Source organism: Protopterus annectens, chromosome 14.part0 (genome assembly GCF_019279795.1).
Source record: "Protopterus annectens isolate FY-2018-M chromosome 14.part0, PAN1.0, whole genome shotgun sequence".
Taxonomy (NCBI): Eukaryota; Metazoa; Chordata; order Ceratodontiformes; family Protopteridae; genus Protopterus; species Protopterus annectens.
The window spans coordinates 418,449,067-418,472,790 of NC_056748.1; the positions used below are offsets into that span (position 1 = coordinate 418,449,067).

At 40.3% G+C, this 23,724-nt stretch overlaps 1 protein-coding gene across 1 annotated transcript in view; it reads right to left on the reverse strand.

Moving 5' to 3' along the window:
- Nucleotides 1–2,274: 2,274 nt before the first annotated feature.
- Nucleotides 2,275–23,724, reverse strand: part of EDRF1 (erythroid differentiation regulatory factor 1) — a 1,512,804-nt gene continuing 1,491,354 nt past the window's right edge. Inside the window, exon 23 of the mRNA XM_044055563.1 lies at nt 2,275–3,533. Within this exon, the coding sequence (XP_043911498.1) occupies nt 3,372–3,533 (162 nt within the window). The 3' untranslated portion in view covers nt 2,275–3,371. The remainder of the gene's footprint in view (nt 3,534–23,724) is intronic.

Genomic DNA, 23,724 nt, shown 5'->3' on the forward strand with positions numbered 1-23,724 from the left:
GAGGATGGACAGAGGAAGAAGTTTTCGTTAACTCCTTTTTAGTGGCCGCTGCTACTACCATGGCATCTACAGGAACACCCTTGGTAAGGGACTGTTTATCAGGGGGTGCAGTGATAAACTTGCCGGGCCTCCTCGGGGTTGGTTCCACTGTATCCGGGGCTGACCAAGCCCTTCGAGCCACCACTGACATTGGTGGATTGAAGGGAGGAGACACCCAGGAGGTGGAAGGGCGGGAACCGAACACATCCAGGAATACAGATTCATCCTCAGTAGGGGCTAGGGCAGTCCAATTCCCCCTCTGCCTAAGCATTTCTAGGATGTCCGAAAAGGAAACATCTTCAGAGGGGGATCTCGGGGGCCCTTCCGATTCATCCAAATCCGTATCCAAAGTGACAGACTCAGGGGAGTCAATGTGCTTCCTCTTGCACTTCCTCTTCCGAGGGGCCTCCTCTGAATGATCAGGGGAGGCTTCGGAAGAAGAGGAAACACCCAGTGGGGTGCTCTGGAGCATCGGTTCCCCACACTTGGGGTCTGGAGGAGGGACAGAGGTTGATGCAGGCACTACAGGGGACAAAGCCAGTGGGGTCGAACGTGGTGCTGACTCAGGGGCCAGTACACTCCCTCATGGCATTGAAGGCATCCCTGCCAGGATGCAAAGAAGGCTCCGGTTTCAAGGAAACCGGAATCCTCCTCCGCACTGAGAGGGACGGCTCCAAGGCTGATGTAGGAGCTGAGCTCACCTGCTCCGAAGCTCCAAGAGGGAGAACGGGGTCGGACAAGGGTCCGATGCCACTCACCCCCTCGGAGCCGACGAGGGAGTCTCGGCGCCCAGATCCCTCGACAGAAGGCACCATCGAGGGGATCGGAGCAGACAATGGAACCGAAGGGGAAATCGTTATCGGTGCCGACGGTTCCACGATTCGAACCCCAACAAACTCCAGCTCTGAGCTCAAAGGAGTCGGAGGAGGAACATCGATGGAAGTGGACGGAGCAGACACCTGTTGATAAGGGCTGGATAACATTTTAGCCAGTGCCTGCGACTTCAACAGCCTACTGACCACTCTCTCCATGTCGTGATCCGAGAGTCTAGAGGACCGAGAGGAGTGGGAGGATCTGTGACTGCGGTCACTCTGCAACAGGGGAGACAGAGGAGTCAAATGTATAGACTCTAGAGAAGGGGACCTTGGTCTCTTGTGGGTCCGAGATGGCTCTGAAGATACTGGTGGAGCCGACTGGAAGGCAGCCTCCACTGTTCCAGCCGGAACCGAAGTAGTAGGTAATGCTTGGGCCAATGACGGCTCCGAGCAGGGAGCCGACGATTTGGTCAGTTTAGGAGATTTCACCGGCTGAGCCTTGGCCGGTGAATCCTGGAGCTTAAGAAGACCCCTTAAGATAAGCTTATTTTTGCGCTCCTGCAGAACCCTTGGGCTGAATGCGTGGCATACAGAACAAGAGTCCTGCAGGTGCACTGCGCCTAAGCAATAGACGCAAGAAGTGTGCCCATATGTCAGAGACATTTTCTGACCGCACGAGTCACACTTCTTGAATCCAGACACTTTGGATTCTTTAGACATATCCAGTAGAGAAATGCTACCTTACACTGAAAGGTTTTTGGCCAAAGGCCCTAACAGCAAAAAAAAACTACAGATACTAACCTAACCAAAAACACGATAACTGCAGTCAAGAAGTTTTTTTGTTTTTACTAGGAAGCCTCTAACTTAAACATCTACCTATGAAGTAAGAGAGAAAGGCTTAAACTAAAAACGCTACTTATAAGTAGAGATAGGAAAAAAAGGAGGGGGGGGAGGGGAAGAACTCTCTAATTTAAACAAGTTCTAAGGGAAAATTACAGTAACACAAACTACAACAAACTAATTAACGAGTATGTTGAAAACTCTAAGCTATCAAAAAAGGAACCCTAATCTGCTAGAAACGTATTATAATAAACTTACACGAGCCTGAGCCAGTAACAACGAACCTTGCAGCTGAAGCGGAAAACGAGATCTGGGTAGCTAGCGCTAGGCATCATGAGATAAGGGTTAGTTTCGAGCCAGTAAACAGCTCTCGAGCTATAGAAGATGGCAGAGTCGATCCCAACAAGCAAGACATAAAGGCGAGATGGACAACTTAACATCAATGCTTATGTTCTGAAATTGAAAAAAAAAAAAATCACCACACTCAGTGAATTACAAAGAAGGTTTATCATATTACAATGTCTATGAGACTGATTATCCATTAATAACTTTTTCATGAATCTTTGTTTTTTACCTCACTTTTACCTGCACTACTGATTCATCAATAATGTTATGGTGAATAGCTTCTGTTTACCTACATTCTTTTCTCCAGTATGTTTTTAACCTCCCTTTAACCTACACTACTGATTCATTAATAATGTTATAGTGAATAGTTTCTGTTAACCTACATTTTTTCTCCAGTACTAGTCCACTAATAACTTTACATAGAATGCTTTAAACTGAACCAATATATCTTCTAAATTATTAATTCATTGGTAATTTTATCGGGATTGCATTGTGCTGACCACCCTTGCTACTTCCAAATACTGTTCAGTGAGATATTTATATCTCCATTCTCCAATACCAACTTTATCCAGTTCTAGTTGGCAGTAACCTAACCCAGCAAGTAGTGGATGTAAGGCAAAGTAATAATGCTGGATGAGATGCTAGTTTGTAGCAGGATCCAAATACCAGAGTTGTTTTAATAGCTAACACTGCGTTCAATGACTACACAAAATATACAGTACACTAACAAAATGAGAGTGGGACAACTGCTTTAAGTTACAATTTTTGTTTCACTAAAATCTGAGGGGGGATAAGTAACTGTAATAGCTGGAGAATGGTTGGTTTAAGCATCTAATATGTCAGGAACATTAATACAAGCAGTGATGCTCCTAATTTCAGGCAAGCTATATTTACAGTGATTTCAGTTTGCTTGAATACCCTCTACAACAGGGCACATTTACTTCATTTTTCTGCATCAGGGTTTACAGTTACAAAAAAATGTACAAAAACAGCATATGCTATTTCACGTAAGAGGTATAGCAGAGGTAGATGAACAAGACCATCTTCACACATTAACCCTGCAAAGATCCAATCATCTTCAGAGAAGCATCTCTTATAGCTGCAGAGGGAAAACAGTTAAGTTCATACTCCTTGATACTTCTGAATTATGACTCAAAAGATAGCAGCTAGCAGACACCATTCCCATCCAGTAATGAGCTAAAAAAGAATTAAAGGTAAGATTTTAAAACCCATAAAATAGAAAGTTATGGTACTGATCACTGCATTAAGTGTGGATCCAATTACTAACAAATGATCATAATTTCAGACTAGTGCCATGAAGCATCAGACTTTCTACTGGGTTCCAGCACTACCGGACTGTTCCTTTGGAGCTAGCTGATTTAGTGCATCTATTATTGTTTTGATTCTCTGTACCATTGTTGTATTTTTCTCGGCTGCAGCACGCAGCAAAGTTGAGTATACTTGCTTATAGTTTGTCAACATAGAATCTTCATCCTGGAATCCACTAGAGGGGAAATAAAACAGTAACGATTAAAACCAAAAAATCCTAAATACTCATATGTTTTCCATATATTATTTCGGTTCTAACACTTTCAAAACATTTAAACACAGCTAAATCCTTCTTGATCAAAACTGTGGTACTTGACTAAAAAAATGTACTGAAACATCAGAAACTAGTTCACTAATCTTTTTACAATCGTCTCATTGCAGATCATAATGCCTACAAAAGGGTTTTCTCATGCCGCACTGGAAATAATATGGGCAAGTGCTGGTGGGGAAGTAGTAATTCATGGGCAAGTGGAAGTGAACTGTGGGATGGGAAACCGTTTATAGCATGGAAGGAAAATCGACTCAAGTCTGAGTCACAAATACTAGCTCTCATTGGTTCAAATGTGAATTAATTCAGCAGATATGCTAAACAATGGACTCAAAAAAGGATGCTGATAATTTTTATAACAGCAGCAGAACTGGAAGACTAGTTCTCTTCCACCTGTACATTAGTGATACTCTATAAAGGAGAAGACATAGTAGTATGGAAAAATAAGTACTTTTTGACACGTCTGTCTTTATAACTGCATTTTGCTGATTTATTTACTTGATTACATACTATTTAACTGCAGTAGCAAAATCATAACAAATGAAAGTAGGAAGGCTTCTGGAATTCACTGCATTTAAATGCAAATGCTGAATCTCAGCAAAGTGACTGCTCCCCTTGTGCAGAATTCTGGAGTGCTGTAGAGTAAGTATGGTTTTAACACAGTGAACAGAAGGGCTGTTTTGTAGAATGGAGTATAATCTTTTTAGCTATCTAAATATATGCTGGTAGTGTAGTGCAAGTCACTGTAACCTTACCCTCCAAGCTGCAGTGATCCTGTACAAAACTATTAGGTTGTAGGGGATTTATCCTATACATAAACAATTAATAATAGCATTTTAATTTCTTATTGCTCTAAGGCATCTATGCCAATTAACCCAAGCCCATTTAACTATTATTCAAGTTGCAGCATCACACTATACTGTTGTGGTACTAGACACAGCTGATTTGAGAAATAACATTTTGCAGACCAGCATTTCCCCAATGTGACGTTTCCGCCTTCACATTACCAGTCTCTAAATACATTACCAATAAGACTGCACAAGCTGGAAGAACAGTGAATAATGTTATTCCACATTTTTTAGAGGTATTCAAGTTCAAATATAGTCACATACTTGAATATGAAGCACGGGTAGAAAGGGAAATGAAAATATCAAATAAAACAGACCAAGGACAATAAAGATGAACAAAGGAATAAATAAAGCAAATTAAATGAGCATGAAAACTGACTCTGGACAGAAAACAAGAAGTTAACGCAGTAAAACAGGTCAAACTATGTCAACTATAATAGTTCCAATATCTGAGTTTTCAGTGTGATGTTTTACCACCACTAACCACAGAAGAAACCCTCAGTCACTATGTAGCATATTTTACAGGTACAGGCCTTGGCAGACAAAAGAAGGCATGCCACAATATTGTAACTATGCCTCAAAAGAACAACCAACAGTCTCTGGATGACTGAGGGCAGGGAGACAACTACACTCTAATCAACAGCTTAACTTCAGTTCTCCCAGTGTGAAAAAAGAAACAAACACAACGGCCAGGAACTCTGTCACTTTTAGTAAATTCAGTTACATGCTATTAAGTTACAATGTCTGATACCAGCAAGGAAGAAACTAAGAGTCCGAAAAAAATCAACTACAAAAGGTGAAGAGAAAACACTGACTAGGAGGAATCCTGCAGCTGTTCAGCAAATAGCAGCTCAAGCCTCAACTTTGATGCAAGACAAAAGTTTCCAAGTCAAATGTACTCAGATCTGATTAAAATAAATGAAACACTGAAGGAGTATATCAACTTAAATAACAGGCTGGAGAAATGGATGAAGTTTTAAAAAGATATTCGGATGAGCTGATAAAACTGCAAAAATTAGAAGTCAAACTGAAGAAATGTCTGGTTGACTATGAGACTGTTAAAGAAGAGACGTTTCAAAAATGGTAGAATTAGAAGCCAGAGCACATAGGGGCATTTTGAGACTTTCTGCTGTACCAGAGAAACTAGAAAGAATAGACTATTAATTTTATGAAGGCACAAATGAACAACTGCACTGCTATTTCACATTAGGAACTATCACTTGAAAGGCTACACCACGTATATGCTTAAAATCCGGCCATGAGAAAGCAGTCAAGACTTGTATTAGTAAAGATGCAAACCTACCAAAAGAAAGAGTTGATCCTGACAAAACTGTTGCAAAAAGGCAAATTACTGAAAGTTGGAGACAGTAGACTGTTGTGGAAAATGATTATTCACTGTACATCAGGCAGAAGAGAAACAAATTTATTCCATCCATTAGGGAATGGACAAGAGGCAGGTATGAGATTCAACCTGCTGTAGAAAGCTGACTTTAGAATATTTTTTCGTGGAGGATTAAAGGAATTTTTTGATGCAGGACAAGTTAAGGAGGAAATTCATAAATTTGTTTAACAAAAAGTGAGCCATCAAGCAGAAGGAAACTGCTTCTCATTCTTCTGATGATAAAGTACATGGAGAGACTGTGCCAGTGAAACCTTTTTCAATGTTTCAAAGGAAAATGCTTGAGAGCACTGTAGTTGACTAGAAGAATCAGGACTACCTTGGAAATAAACAGGAATCTGGGGTTAGGTAATGGAGATGAAAACGAAGACCACCAGCAACTTGGAAATTAGTGAATAAATGTGAGACTACAAAGCATCAGCTGCATTTGTGAAATATGGCAGTATAAGAAAAAGTGGAAACAGTAGACTCTTGCTGACTGTGTTAAAACTGTGGGAAACTGAAAGGAATTTGCCTCACTTCATGTCATTAATGTTTGGAAGACATTGAGAGGAGGGTGTAAATGACCTGAGATCTATCTCCCTAGACTATATGAAGAAAGATATCATGGAGCTCTCAGAATAAACAGTATTTTATCTTCTCCAAGAATTATGCCACAATACCAACAAAATATGACTGAGTTTAATAACTGGCTTAGTTTCTAGTGTCACTCTAAGGGGTGTAAATATTTGTCAGCATAGGAGATGGACTGCACCTCTCCCTGCTAGGATTTCAAATATCAGCTAAAACACTGTCTTCCCCCATAGTGCCTTTTTTAGGCAATGGCAAACTGAAAATACTTCCAACACAGCAAACCAAAACCAAGAAAATCAAAAGGTATTACTACTCAATGCTAGGAGTCTACACAGAAAAACTCCACTCATTAGATCATCTCTTCACCACAGAGTATGCTAATGTCTGTGCAGTCACTGATGCATGGTTTAAAGCCACAAGACAGCACACTGACAGTGCAAGGTTATACTGCCTTCTACACATTTAGGTTCATAGGTAGGTACTAGTCTATTGGCCTAAGTAAGCCTAGCCAACAAGGTTCCCTGGCTTACGCCACCCAAGAAAGTTATTTTCCTGTGCCTCTGTTGAGCAAAACCACAGAAGTGATCCCTGGGGTGCATTTCCTATTTCCCATCCACTCATCAAGATTTTTCTTGAAGAGTTTTAATGAGGAACTTTGCTCGACATAGATGGGTAGTAGCTTGTTCCAGAGTATGGGAAGTCTCTAGGACAGGAATCTATCCCTCCAGCATGTTCTGTTTATTATGGTGACAAAGTTTAGGTCCATAGAGCGTGTAGCTTGGAGGGATTGGGATTTCTTTAATGTCCATGTCCAACAGCTCTGGGTTTGACATAGCTTTATATGTTAGGCAGAGATCACCTTGGAGTAGGCAATATGCTATGGAGTAAATCTGGAGTTTTTTGAGACGGTAAGTGTAGGGCATCTGTTTGAGGCCAGTAATCCTCTTTGTGAGGTACTTCTGTGGCCTTTCCAGCTGCTGCAGATGTCTTGTCAGGTACATTCCAAAAGGGGTGCTGTACTCTACAATGGGTCTAATGAGTGTCGAGTAGAGGGGAACAATGACCTCTTTTTTCCTGGATGAAATGTGCCACATAGAAGGATTTCCTGACTACTGTGGTGATGTGATTATCAAAGGAGAGAATAGTCTCCACCTGGGTCCCAAGGCCTTCTGTGTTAGCCTGTACTTCAGAGAAGTAGATACCAAACAGGACTGTACCCTGTGGTACTCCACTTGTCACTGGTTTGAAGTCAGATTTGGAGTCTGCAACTTTTACAGTGTGGGTTCTGTCAGTGAGCCAGTTGGCAACCCATCTTGTGATGTAGGGATTTATACCTAGTTTAGTGAGTTTAGCTATAATTCCAGAATGGGGAATGGTGTCGAAAGCCTTGGCGAGGAGAAGATAGGCTGTGTGAACCACCTTACCTTTGTCTATGGCTTTGGTGACTGCCTCAAAGAAGTCAATCAGGTTCAGGAGGCATGATCTGCCTTTCACAAACCTGAACTGGGTGGGGTCCTGAGTTTGGAGGTTACCAATGTCTTTGTTTATGAGTTCCATGATGATATGTTCCATAGCCTTATAGACTAGGCTCGTCAGGCTAATAGAGCGATAGTTCTTGGGATCAGTGGTGGCTCCCCTTTGTGGAGTGGGATAACTGTTGCTGTGTGCCATTCAGTGGGCACAAAGCCTGATGTGAGGCTATGATTGAACATGTTGCTTAGGTAAGGAGCCAGTTCGTTCTGAAGTTTGTGTAAAACATAGCCTGGGATGTTGTCCAGTCCCATGGATGCTGTGTTTATGGCTTTAGAGTGTGCAGTTTTTACCTGCATAGTTGTGATTACAGGGACTCTGCATTCTTCCTGTATAGATATGGGCCCTTTAGGGGGTGAGAGGGGGGGTAAAGTTAGCACTGAACGTATCTGGTAGGATGTTGGCAATATCAGTTGGTTCTGTAATTTTCTTGCCAAAGTGCTGTAAGCAGATCTGGGTGTTGCCACTGAGATTCTTGACATAGCTATAGAATGCTTTGTAGTTCCCCCTAGAATCAGTGGCAATATTGTTTTCGTAACTAGCTTTGGAGGATCTTATAAGGGATATCAGCTTCTTACGGAGGCTGACCAGGGAGCTCCTCCACTCATGTGATTTTACTCTCTTTTGCAACAGTTTCTTCCTTTTCTTGTAGAGTTTGTTTATGGCAGGGGACCACCAGATTGCCTTCCTTATTTTGGAGGATAGCATCTTGGTTCTGTTTGGGATAGGACGATCCATGCACTCTAAGTGCTTATAAAGTGCATTTGTGTAGGATTCAGCAGTCATAACTGTATTGTCCAGCTGCATGGGTGTCATGAAGTTCGCCACTTCTGTCTTAAGAAGCATGAAGTTGGCTTTGGATAAATTTTTTTACTGTGGTTTCCTTAATGGGTGGTGGGGGCGGGATGTAGACATCTAGGGTGATTAGCTTATGGTTGGATCTGACAAACGAGGAATTGCCTTCAGGTGTGGAACACCGGTCACTCATGTTGGTAATGACTAGGTCTGGGATATTGTTGCCCCTGGTGGGGGTGTGAATAAGTTGATCCAGGGCATTGGAATTTATGAATTCCGGGAAGCTTTGAGCGAAGGAGTTGGTACATGAGTAGTTTTCTCAGTTAATAGTGGGGTAGTTGAAATCGCCCATTATTAGGGTGTTTGGTTGAACCCGAATATTTTCCAGTATATCAAGAAGACAGGAGTGGGAATCCTGGGGCATGGTGGGGGATCTGTAGCAAGCTACAATTAGGATTGCAGTTTTGCCCAGAGTTAGTTGCACTTGGATATCCTCAGATGCATTACACTGAGCAACTAGCCTGGAGATGTGGATATACTTAATGAATATGGACACATCTCTGCCTTTGGTGTTCTGGTCCAGGTTAGGTGGTCGAAAAGTGTGGTACGAGTTATAGCTTGGTAATGCAGGGTGCTCTCTGGAGCCCTGAACCAGGTCTCAGTCACTGCACATATATCAATGTTCTCCATTTTAAGGAGTGCCTCGAGGGAGTGCATTTTGAGATTTAGAATTCGAGCATTACCCTCAGTCTTTGCTTGCCTGTTCCTGTTATGGCAGTGAATTTGTCATTTGACCAGTTACTACACAGACAGGGACTAGAGATGGAGGTCTCTTGATTTACACCAAAAATAAATATACCCGAAGGCTGTTCAAAAAGTTTAATGCACTTGAGTTACTCCATGTTCAAATTACCAAAGGCAAAATCCAATACCAATTCCTTGCAAGCTACAGGTTCCCCTCTATGACCAGGAAACCCATTCCATGTATTTAACCTTATTGGAAACGCTCAGCATCCAACCCAATACCATATTCATGGGTGAATTTAATTACCCCACTATTAACTGGGAATCCTATACAAGATCAAATGTAAAGGCATATAGATTCCTGGATTTGGTAAACACAAACTCCCTGGACTAGACTGTCAATACACCAATCGGGTGTGCAAGCATACTGGATCTGGTCCTCACTAATACGGGAGAGTGCTGCGCACCCCCTATTGTAATGTCTTCCCTGGTAAGGTTAGACCACAAAATGGTCTCCGTGAAGTAAAAATAAAACCTGGACCCCCAGCTAACCCTGGAATATTCAGAAACTACTCTAAGGTTAACTTCCTGCTAGTACGTGACAACCTGGCAAAATTTAAAGCCCCTATAAACCCTGAAAACACTGCTGCCTATGCAGAAATGTTCACAGAAACCATATACAACATGTTAATAGCTACATAGAGGTAGCTGCACCCACTAGGAAGAAGTACAGAAATAACTCAAAAAACAAGCCACCCTGGTGGAACCAACAAATTAATAGGCTGCATAACAGAAGGAAGAAAATCATGGCAAAAATTAGGAGGTGCAGCACCTAGCAGGGTAAAAACACTCTCATTAAACTAAGCAAACAACTCAGAGGACAAATAAAGTCCACCAAAGCCAAACTTGAGGTAAATTTGGCCTCCCAGGTTAAGGACAAACCACAAGGTATTCTTTAGTTATGTCCGTAACCTCAAAGGCAATACACAATTGTGTATAGAGCTCATCCAAACGGAGTCACTTGTACTGAGTCAGAAAACATAGCAAACCTACTAGCAGACAAATTCAGCTCCAACATTACCCCCTCTCTCCCCTCAACCTTCCCTCAGGAAACACCATCAAATATAACTCCCCCTGTTTTCACTAGGGAACAGGTCCTTAACAGTCTCGCTAAGGCGAAGAACACTGCATCAATGGGCCCAGACAATATCCCAGGATGCCTTCCAAATAGCATGAAACATGACTTATCAGCCACTCTGGAATTACTATTTAACTGTAGCCTCCAAACATGCTTTGTGTCTCATGAATGTAAAACAGCAACAGTCATCCTTCTGCACAAAGGTGGGCCATCTACAGATCCTGGAAACTATAGACTCATAAGTCTCACTAGTCTTATATGCAAAACCAATGGAAAGAATTATCATGGAAATTATCTGTAATGATATAGTAAACCTCCAGACATTGCACCCAACCCAATTTGGTTTCATCAAGGGCAGATCATGCCTACTCAACCTGGTGGACTTCACTGAAAAGATCATCAAAGCAATGGATGAGGGCAAAATGGTTCACACTGCCTGCTTTGACCTGAACAAGGCCATATGACACAACAATTCACTCGGGCATTGACAAATTCAACAGGTTAGGTACAAACCCATATGTCACTCAGTGTTCAGCCAACTGGCTCACAAAGAGGACCCAGGAAGTTAGAACCGGGGAGTCCACCTCTACAAAGAGGCCAGTCCCTAGTGAAGCCCCTCAAGGATCAGTCCTTGGACCGCTCCTTCTCGGCATTTATTTCTCTGAAGTCAAGTCCAATGTCAATGGTCTCTGGCTGACTAAATTTGCAGATGATTGCAAATTAGCGGCTGTCCTTGAATTCCACACCAACACAAATGTTCTCCAGGAAGGACTGACACAGGCAAACAACTGGTGTCAGAGCCACGGACTAAAACTACATTCCAAGAAATGCATAATAGTATCCTTTGGGAAGTAATCCCACCCTGGTCACTATCACATTAATAACACACCCCTTAGAGTTGACCCAGCAGTCAGGGACTTAGGGACACACATAGACAGTAATCTAGCCTTTGACTGTCACATGTCTATAGTAGTGTGGAAATCATTTTATGTTTCACAACTTAGAAACAAAGGTATGGTATTCTAAATCCAAGGAAGCCATTGTTCCACTGTAGTCAGTATTTATCAGACATAGCACTGAGTACAATGCCCCCTTTGGTATGTACCTAACTAGGCATATCCAACAATCAATGTCCAAAGAAGTTCATCACTAAAAGAATATAGGAAGCAAGTAACATGTCCTGTGCAGGCCTCAAGGCACTATCCCTGTATTCTGTCTCCTACAGGCTATTGAGGGGAGATTTATGCCTGGCATACAGGGCATTGTCAGACCCCACTCTGATGGACCTCCTGCATATCCAAAACAAACAGCACCAGAATTACGCATTCTAAAGACTTAAACCTTGCCTGTGATATAAACAGGACCTGCTAGAGGGACAGGTATGTATCCCATAGACTACCCCATCTCTGGAACAGGCTTCTCATCCATATGAAGCAGAGTTCCTCCCTAATCCAATTCAAACGTAATGTGGACAATTGGATGGGGAACAAGACATTCACCCCTGGTTTGGCACCTATGTCTCTAATGGACACAGACAACCTGCAAATGGTTCATCTCCCAGGCCCCTGCTTGTAAATGTTTCATCTCCCAAGCCCCTGCTTACACTTATCAATGGTACCAGAGCTTGTCAGAGATTTAGGATGCATGGCTAGGTTTAAAAAGGCCCTTGTGGTTGTTAGCCTAGTAAACACCTATGAACCAACTATAAACTTATGAGGGGAAAGGCTGGGAAAAGGTAATTGTAAATAAAACAATTTCTGTTCTTAACAGTATTTCTAAGAAACTTGATTTAAACATGATTTATATTTAAGCAGTTTTATCTTGTAAACTAAAATAAACAGATTTTTTTCTCTTTCTTATTTTTTAGTACTAAGGAATGTAGGCATTAAGATGCAAAAGGAAAAAAAAAGCATGTTTAAGTTAACAGGCTGTAATCTTGGGTTGTTGAGGTAAGGACAGGGTGAAACGGTACACAAATCATAATATAGATAGAACTGATGTTTTGTCTCACTTTTGCATAGATGAATGTCTGGATCAAGATATGTTGCGGTGGTGGTGCTGCGGTAGCGTTGTCGCCTCACAGTAAGACGCTGTCCGGTTCAATTCTCAGCTAAAGCATCTTCTGCGTGGAGATATGCGTGAAAGGGCGTACCTTCATTGAAGGTTGTGTGTCAGGGCTGGTAACTCGACAACTACCAATCATTAGCGGACCGGAGTTCCGCTGTGGCGACCCCTAACCAGGAAAAGCCGAAAGACACAAACAAATGTCTGGATTAAGATCCTTTGCTTAATCTAATAACAGGTTTTAAAGGGAAACAAGTAAATAAGAGAACACTGAACATAGTGAAGTTTTCCTTTAGCAATACATGTTTCAGTTAGTCTTTAGAAGCCTGCAGCTGTGGACTACAATTTTTTTCTCTTACATTTCCATGGAGACACCCCCTGATAATAGGGTGATAAAAAGCCAAAACACTGGTTTCTTCAAGGTTAAATGTTAATGTTTTCTGAAAGCATGTAACTTGTTTTTCACATCTGGCATGGTAGTAGAAATAAAAAAGAACACATACCAATTAGTAAAAGTAGAAGCACAGGCAATAACGTGTCTTAGCATGGATAACATCAATTTTAGGTTAATTAAGTCCTGTGTTTGAAGCTATTTGTGACAATTGTTACCATTAGGCGGATTAAATTTCTTTATTTTAAGATGTACATAATTTAGTGCATTTGTATTAAGTTAACAGGTTATGAGGGTACTCTGAAAGTGTTGGACAGTTTTCATTAAAACAAAAAGTATTGTAAAATGTGACATAGGTTGCAGTGTTAATAAAAAATTGTATGCAGTGTTGTTAAAAAATTGTATAAAGGATTAACATGCCAAACAGTGGGTGGATCAGAAAAGCTGGAAATAGACATTTAAAAAAGCTGTCACATATAACAAATGGGAAGAATGACTTCTTATCATAATGGTGACACTTTCCACATTATATTGAAATGTGAATGGTCTCACAGGTACAAACAAAAAAGAAATAATATTTAATTATATTAAAAAATGCAGAGTACAAATAGCAATGTAACAGAAGACAAACTTGGAAAGAGCTTGGCATGTGAACTTGATAAAGAAATTATTTTAGGACAGATATTCAGCAGAATATTGAGGACAAAGGAAAAGAGAAGTACCTACATAAATTGCTACATAAGTTCCAGTAGTGAAAGAAGAAGGAAAAAAAAAAGATAATCATGGCAGGTTTGTGGTTGTAAGGGGCTACTAACAAGGGATGAACATTATGCTGGCATTTATTTATATTCTACCTTAAACAGCTATTATGGAGCTTAAAAATAATAATCAGCTTTCAGGAAGGAATATTGCTTACAGATGGGCACTAGAATTTGATGTGCAACAATCAGGATGTATCTGGGGGCCAGAAGGGAAAATATAAGACAACACGGTAGATTTCTGAAGAAATTTATGAAAATATTTGGTACTGGAATAATAAATTCAGCAGTAGAAACCGGAGATAGAATTTACATATTATTCCCCAATAACTTGGCTAGACTTGACAGAAATTATATTTCAGAGGAACATGTGCATTTGAGAACTTTAACACACATCCAATAACTATTTCAGACCATGAACCATAATAACCAAGGTAAAAATGCAGGGTAATGAAGTAAAGATAAGATACTGGCACTTCCCCAGCTACCCATTAAAAAGAGAGGAATTTAAGAAATGCATAGTGGAAAATATTGGAGAGTTACTAGGGAAAATAGAAAGTACTCCAAAAGTTACAGCTACTGAATGGGATAAAATCAAAGTGGGGTTTAAAAATAAAGCAGAAATAAAAGAAAAAAAGATATGGATAACATGCAACAAGAATTATTTAGAGGGACTCACAAAAGTTAAAGTATTATAGAATAAGGGGACTCTAACAGAAAAAGAAGAGGCGCTAAAGAGAAAATAAGAGTACCTGGATAATAGCATAAGTTTAGAAAGATTGCTGTTAAGCAACTGGTTCTGATAACTCCAGAGCACAAAAACCTCTGGCACAATGACTTGGGTAACAGATAGTAGAAAGGGTTGTTGCCAAACCTAGAGGGCCTATAAACAAGAAAAATAACCAGAGATCCTGTACAGGTATTAGATATATTTTGGAAATTTTATGAAAAAATTGTACAAAGCAGATAAGTAGGGAAATCAAGAAAATGCACAATTGGAAGCATTTATGGAAGACAAATATGCCAAGGTTAGAGGTAGATGTGGTTCAACAATTAACAGTTCCGACAGAAGGAGATGAGATAAAAAATAGTGATGCCCAATAAATCTGTGGTTCAACAATTAACAGTTACGAAAGAAGGAGATGAGATAAAAAATAGTGATGCACAATAAATCTGAAAGAAAGTCTCCAGGAATAGCAGACATACCTGTGATGCTGTAAAATCTCCAAAACAGACCCACAATCCACTGCATCAAAAGCAGATGACAGATCCAGCAGGGACCAAGATACAGTAGTAATGGCTGCCATAAATAAATTATTAAAAATCTAGCAAGAGCCGATTTGACACTGTGCCTAGATTAAAAAAATGGACTGGAAGGATTGCACAAACATTCACTCATTTAGTAAAAATGCACAGAAACCAACTTCTCCAAACCTGTACTAACAAACAAATGTTGGAAACAGGTAGAGTCTAACCCTGCCTTGTTCAGGCTTGCAGTAAAAAAGTCTTACTTTAGTACAGATGTGGAAAACAAGTATCCTGATGAGAGGTAGCTACAATGTGATACAGGTAAGAAATTTTAATAGACAAGATAAAACCAGTCTAGTAGGATAAGGATCCAAACCACAGGGAGTGGTTCACATGGAGAAAACTAGACAGATAAAATAATCATGTGGGAAGCAGGAAGTCTTAGCATGCCCAGCTGGCACAGGATGCATAAAGCCTAACTAAACTGAAGCAAGGTTGGCAAAAGAAAAAAAATGAGCAGACAAATTATATTTCTCAGATGAAAAAGCTTCCCAGGTGGCCAGGCAGTCTGGACTGTACAGTTTCCTGACTACCTGGGAAGAAGTGGCCAGTTGGTTTACTACCGCAAAGGCCTCTGAAGACAGTACAATGCTGCTTGTCAGCGGAGCTCAGCCTGATAAAATGAATAAAGATTATCCAGGTCAAGGCCATCTCCAAGTTGGCATTAGTGACAGCAACTGCACATCAACCACACAGTAAATAGTGTGGGAAGAAATAGCCAGGGAATTGTTATGGCTAGGCTTGTATAAGGCCCTAGAGCCGATAGCCTAGTACCGACCTATGAACCTTTGCCCAGCCTTCTTCATCCCATGGAGTTCATGATCAAACTGCCATTCAAATGACCTGAAGTGGTGTAAATGCAGTGTTTTTAGCTACTTGCTGACGGGGTACGCCAGACAGATGACCTGTCCCTTTTCATGCGCAACCCAGAAGCACTGTCAGGTTAAGTGACTTGCTCAGAGTCACACAACAGGCAAATGATGGTTGAAGGAATCACACTAAGCAGTTCAATAACAACTCAGAGATTTAGTCCACAGTTAACTGCAAGACATCTGCAAAACAGGACAGCAAGAATGGCTGTAAGTGCCTTGCAACAAGCTTTAACCAACTCCTGTGTATGGCATTATTACAATCCTTCAGATAATAATGCAGCACAGGGATTAGATTATCTGAGCAGATTAATGTTCCTGTACAGCACTTGTCCCATATAAGGGAATTCTGTTCTGAATATGTCAAGTTTAAATAAAAAAAATGAAGTGGGAAGATCAAGTCATAGGCTCTACCAGCACATTACTGATCAGGACACCTAGCACATCAAGTTCAAAGTATAGCCATGAATATGGGTAGCAAAGATGGCCTGAGGAAATCGGGCTCCCTTCATAATGCAGAGCCATTCTTTAACAACCAGTGTCAGTTTGCCTGATGAAATTATCCAGAAACAGGACACAAGGAAGTCACTGAACTCCTGAAGGAACATCCTCAACCAAGTGGACGGCAAACAAGGAAGTATCCAAATTACCTTCTTGCTCCTATTGTAAAATTCATGGATCTGGTAGCTCTGGCATCAAGCTTCTTCAGTACAATGACTGTACAATTAAAAAAACACAAGCCAGCCTCTTATCTTATCTAGTCTATGGTAGTGTATGGGGTAGTTATGGCCACTATAACCGTACTGAATTTTTTGTCCAGATATGTTTCTGTTATAAACACCATATGAGTCTACTGCAACAGATCAAATATAACTAGACTGCTGCACAGTGATCTGGCACTAGAACAGAAGACCTCATTAAGGGGTACTAAAGTGCAAGTCCCGTCTACCTCTCCCAGATTATGAGTGAAAAAGTACAGTTGTGTAAGAACTTACCATAACAGCAGATATTGAAAAACACTGTTGCAGTAGTAATGACTACTGGAACTTCTGCAACAGAAGGGCTACTGTATGACCCAACTTCCAGAGCCTAGTAACTATCCCCTGAAAGGCCAATGGACATCCACCCATTAAGGATGCCATTAGACTCCATAGATATATCTGGCATCTTCATGCACCGTCTTTGGTTCTTTCTTGGTCAGGGTGTCAACATAAGCACCTTGCCCCCCTCCTGAGCATGATCTTAGAGGAAAAAGGCAAGCATCTTATTTACCACTAACAAAAATCACACTAAGTGATTAATAAAACACAATTTCCAAAAAGAGAAGTCACCACAATGCCTAGACATCCACAGAAGTACACTTTATTAAATAAAAAAACAAAAGACATAGTGTTTTCGCCTACTTACATTTAGGCATCATCAGAATCAAATTCACATTTTCATTAGTTCCCTTACATAGCATTGTTTAACTGAATGACATAGTTAAACAAGTGCCAATCCCCTTCTTAAAGGTATAGCATCAAGCTGCATATATTAAATATGGTTAAAAATGCTTAAATAATGTAAAACCAATAAAAAAGTGTTAAAATACATGACTTGTGTAGTATATCAAACTTGCATTGACCTTAATTTCAGTAAGCTAATAATAGAGCAACTGTCATTTATAACTGGGGATACTGTGGCATTAAAGTCTCATCTGCCAGTCTCCCTGAATTCTAGTAATGTTTTAAAATCACCCCCCCTCATTATATACCACTCTATCTACAATAAAATATAAAAACTTTTTAAAACCCTCACACACGTCACTGTGGCAAAAAGTGCATTAGTGGTCTTTTTGTTCTTAATATCTCTCAAATGTTCTGCCATCCTGCCACGTAACCTTTGTGTGGCTTTCTCTACATAAAATGCAGGACAACCATCACATAGGGCAATGTATACCACCATTTTAGTATTACAAGTAGTTCACCTAGGACACTGTACGGTCCTGCTGTAACCTTGAATAGTCACATATGGACCTTTGTGTATGTGCAGTGGATATAAAAAGTTTACACCCCTGTTAAAATGCCAGGTTTTTGTGATATAAAAAAATTAGACCACAATAGATTGGGTTTATATCACAATATCGAATGCTGAATATATGTAATGAGAAAACATCGAGCAGGTAACATCGAAGAATGAAAACATCGAAACGATGTCAATGGCAGTGTCCTACTGTGACATGAAACATTAATGGTGTAGGCAGGGGGCAAGCCCCCTTGCACCCCCCACTACTTAAATATACAAACTCTGAGATGGAGCTACAGTGTAGGAAACGGAAATCTTCTGTTTCCGCAGTGAACTGCGATCTCCGAAGTGGTACATTTAAGTGGCAGGGGGTATTGGGGGCGCAGGGGGTCTTGCCCCCCTGCATGGAGCAATTTATCATTCACACTCCACATTTGTTTTTTTGCTTTTTTCCTCATTTCGATGTTGTCAAGTTCGATGAAGTCAGTTTGATGTTTTCTTATTCGATATATTCAGCATTCAATGTTGTGATATAAACCCAATAAATCATTTCAAAACTTTTCAGACCTTTAATGTAACCTACAACCTTTTACAGTTCAATTGAAAAACAAACAAAACTGTTAGGTGAAAAATATATAAAAAAAAAATAAAAAAAAACGTACAATAAGCTGGTTGCACAAGTGTGCACACCCTTAAACGAATACTTTGTTGAAGCATCTTTTGATTTAATTACAGCATTCAGTCTTCTTGGGTACACACTTGCCATCAATTAAAGAGACTCTGATTAACCCCAAATAAAGTTCAGCTGTCCTAGTAAGATTTTCCTGACATTTACTCAGTTGCCTGCTACTGCAAAAGCCATGGTTCACAGAAAGCTTACCAAGTATCAAAGGGATCTCATCGTTAAAAGGTATCAGTCAGGAGAAGGGTACAAAAAATTACCATAGCATTGGATTTACCATGGAACACAGTGAAGACAACAGTCAAAAAGTGGAGAAAATATGGGACAGCAGTGTCGTTGCAAAGAACTGGATGTCCCTCCAAAATTGATGAAAAGACAAAACAAAAACTGGTCAGGGAGGCTGCCAAGAGACCTACAGCAACTCTGAAGGAGATGCAGGAATTTCTGGCAAGTACTGGTTGTGTACTACATGTGACAACAATCTCCTGTATTCTCCATATGTCTGGGCTATGGGGTAGGGTTGCAAGACGGAAGCCCTTTCTTACACAGAAAAACATCCAGGCCTGGCTAAAATTTGAAAAACAATGCATCAAGTCTCCCAAAATCATGTGGGAAAACGTGTTATGGTCTGAGACCAAGGTTGAACTTTTTGGCTACAATTCCAAAAATCACATTTGGTGCAGAAACAACACTTCGCATCCCTGAAAGAACACCATCCCCATGGTGAAGCATGGTGGTGGCAGTATCATGCTTTCGAATTGCTTTTCTTCAGCTGGAACTGGGACTTGAGTCAAGGTGAAGGGAATTATGAACAGTTCCAAATACCAGTCACTTTTGGCCCAAAATCTTCAGGCATCTGCTAAAAAGCTGAAGATGAATTTCACCTTTCCACATGACAATGACCCCAAGTACACATCCAAATCAATAAAAGAATGGCTTCACCAGAAGAAAATTAAAGTTATGGAATGGCCCAGCCAGAGCCCATACCTAAATCCAATAGAAAATCTGTGAGGTGACCCGAAGAGGGTTGTGCACTAGAGAAGCCCTCACAGATTTGGAGCACTTTTGCAAGGAAGAGTGGGCAAATATTGCCAACGCAAGATGTGCCATGCTGATAGACTCCTACCCAAGAAGACTAAATTCTGTAATTAAATCAGAAGGTGCTTCAACAAGGTATTAGTTTAAGGGTGTGCACACTTATGCAACCAGCTTATTGAACATTTTTTATTTTTTATATTTTTTTCTCCTAACAGATTTGTTTATTTTTCAATTGAATTGTACAAGTTATAGGTCACATTAAAGGTGAGAAAAGTTTTGAAATGATTTAGTGTGGTCTCTTTTTATATCACAAAAACCTGGCATTTTAACAGGGTTGTGTAAACTTTTTATATCCACTGTATCTACAAAATGTACACATTATATTTACTCAACACATTATGTGGCTTTATAACATGGTCCTTGTTCTTAATATTTCCTTTAAATTGTTTCCTCTACTAAAGATCACTACAGGATGTTCGCTAAGTTTCTTTTTCAACTCACTTGTTTATAGCCAAGTCCCAACAGTTCATAATAACTCAAGTAGCCTCTTGGTTAAAAGGCAATACCATTACTTTATTTTGTGCTGTTGTAGGGGTTGGATTTTGTTTGGCACCTGTAGTCATTAATAAAATAGGTGTATATAAATTCCTTAATTTTTTTCGTATCTCATTTCTAATTTTAATCAATAAATGGGACGGGTACCCCCTGTTAAGGAACAAACCAATTAAATTTGACATCTCCATTTCAAATGTATAATCATCACTAACCAACCTAGACAGGCAAACCATTTGTCCTTTTATAACCCCTCTCTTCGGGCGGGCTTGGTGGCAGTTATCAAAGTGTAACAACATGTTAGAAAAAAGTTTTCTTTCTAAAAATATTAGAGCACGATTCTTTACTTTGCAAATGTCTGTAAAGCAGGATGTCCAAAAACTCTATTTCCTGGATCCCTACTTTATATGTAAATTCCAAGAAAGTGGTGGCGTTACTTAAATAAGAAACAAATTCAACAATTCTTCCTCAGTGCCCTGCCACAGGATTAAAATATCATCCAGGAAACATACCCATAGAATAATGTCATTCTTGAAAGGGGAATAAAAAATGACCCTCTTTTCCCATTCGGCTAATACTAAGTTAGCATAAATGGGGGCAAATTTTGCCCCCCTAGCTACTCCTGAATTCTTTCAGAATGTGTGCTTTGCTAGTTAATGCCTTCTTGCAATAAACATCCATATAAGCATCCAAAGGTTCAGTCTTTAAATATCTAGCAGCTATAATGGGTCTAAATGGAGGATTGTTGGTATCTTTATGGATTTTAGGAATACCAAATATTGTCGGAATTACTGGAAATTGTGGCATAAAGGTGTTTTTCCTTTTAAATTTCATATTGTCACACATATTATAACCACTTTTAGCATAAAAAAACCAGGGTTAAATTTAACTGGCTTGTATACAACTTTAAACTTGTTAAAACCCTAACAATGTCAAGCTTGAAATTTGGAACAAAAGAAAACCCCTTTTTCAAAAGGCTAAAGTGTCCATCATCAACTTTCACGTCAGTTTAGTTGTAAATAGAAAAGTCCCATTTACATAAGTGTTGAACAGGAACTAACTCATTGTCCAGAAAACCAGCATCCTATTTAGCCTGAAACCCCTAACAAAGGTCTCTGGATCACAACTTACAGAATCTACACTCTTTTGGTGTACACAGACTTTAGTGGGTCAGAGGCCCTGACAAGAAGAGGGAGAAGAGGCAAATGCATGGGAAAAGGTACCTCCAACCCCAACCCTGGGATGCCCAAGGAAAGGAAGAGGGGATGGTGAGAGAGGAATCTGTACTGCAACAGTGATCTAGTTGAACACATACTGTTATCTGTTGTGCACATAAACTACTGCTACAAAGGTGATGACTGTCAGGGTGCACAGGAACAAGGAGGTGGTAGCAAGGGATGAAATGGGTAGTAAAGTCTGACCTCAATCTGGAAGGAATGTTTAGCCACTAGCGTTTAGAAAATGTATAGACGTATGACCAAATGGCAGCCTCAAAACAGCCTATGTACATACACCCCAAAGGAAAAACTATAGTAAATGCTGTTCCTCTGGTGGTATGGGACTTCACATGCCTTTCTGGTATTTTTTTTTTTTTTATAATAATGAGAGTAACAAAATTTGATATGATGCACCAGCCACTGGAAACTGATTGCTCATATACTACTTTTCCCTTTTCTCTTGACTGCAAAGGACCGAAATGCTAACCTGAAGCTCTGATGTTTTTGGTTTTGATTCAACAGTTTCTCAGTTGCCTGTGGATGTAAAGGGACTGCAGCATTCTCCTGTCTTTACTTTGGAGATTAGTAAAGATAGGCAGTTATATATGGTTGATCAAGGGAAACCTCAGTCACTACTTTTGGCATTCCATCTTTGTGGAACACTAGAAAGAACGCTCTGCCCTTTAGGGCTTGCAGTTTTGAGATCCCTCTAGACAAACTGATAGCAAGTTAGAGAGTGGTTAACCAAGTCATGAATTTCAGAGGTGCAAAAAAGCAGGTTTAAAGGGAGGCTACATGAACATAATCAGACATCTGAGGTGTACTCATTCAACAAAATAGATACAATTGCTAGGTGCAGGAGTGCATGTGGCTGCAAATAACTGACCTTACTATTGTTTGCTCAGGTTAAATAGTGATCACTTAGACTTTGTAAAACTAATGTGCATTTTGGGTGATATGAGCGGAATATCATAAAAAATTATAACAGTAATCACACACCTGAGGTATACACAGTAAAAGTGGCTGTAATTGATAGGTATGGAGGGGTCCTACTGATAAGTGACTTACCTCTGAAGTTGTCTGATCACTGTTAAGCAGTCACTGATCTGGCATGACAGGAGCAGTTATCAAATATTGTAGTGCAGTTACTGAAATCTGTATACAAACTTATCTCTGCAGCATATTTACAGAAATCAATACAAAACCATCACTTCTGTGGCCTGCAGCATGTATGTTTATATATGTGGGTGATGTAATGTTCTGATGAAGTTCCAATTTTAGGGAACTTTTAGTTATGTACTCACCATAACTTCAGATGTTTGGGATCCATCTCGCCTACATTCTGACTGATGGGTTCGGAGCCGATCCCTCGGCTCCGACTCGGCACGCTTATGCCAAAGAGCAAAGTCTCTTATTGGCTGAGCTTATTATATCCCAGGATGCACCACTACCATTCCCCCAGATCTAGTTTGTCCGCATACATGCACACATGCATACCCTGCTTATATAACATCGTCAGATGAAACAAGATAAAACAGTAGAACTCAAAACCGCTCAATCTCTTCTGATCTCCAAGGCAGGGGGAAGGAGGGTGGGTATTAGGAATGTAGGCGAGATGGATCCCAAACATCTGAAGTTATGGTGAGTACATAACTAAAAGATGTTATGTGAGCCTATCTCGCCTACATTCTGACTGATGGGACAGCGTCCTAGCACCTGAATCCTGGGTGGCTCACTGGAAAACACTCCTGAGTACCGTGGAACCAAATTATGCTCGTCCTTTAGATGCCACATCCAATTTGTAGTGGGAAATGAAAGTGTGCGGATTGGACCAAGTAGCCGCACAGATTTCCGATATAGCGAGCTTGGAATGAAAAGCTATAGAAGTAGCCATAGCTCTGGTAGAATGAGCTTTGATAGATGTTGTAAGTTGCTTATTCAAGAAGAATAAGCCTGAGTTATGCAATCTCTGATCCATTTTGAGATAGTAGCTTTTGTGATGGTTTGGCCCGTTTATTATCTGAGAAGGACACAAACAACTGGTCTGACTTACGGTTGCTGAGTCCTGTCTAAATAGAAGCGTAATTGCCTGTGAACATCCAATTTATGAAGAGTGTATTCTGCTTCATTGGAGAATTTTGGGAAGAAAACTGGTAGCTCTAGAGATTGTTGTAGGCA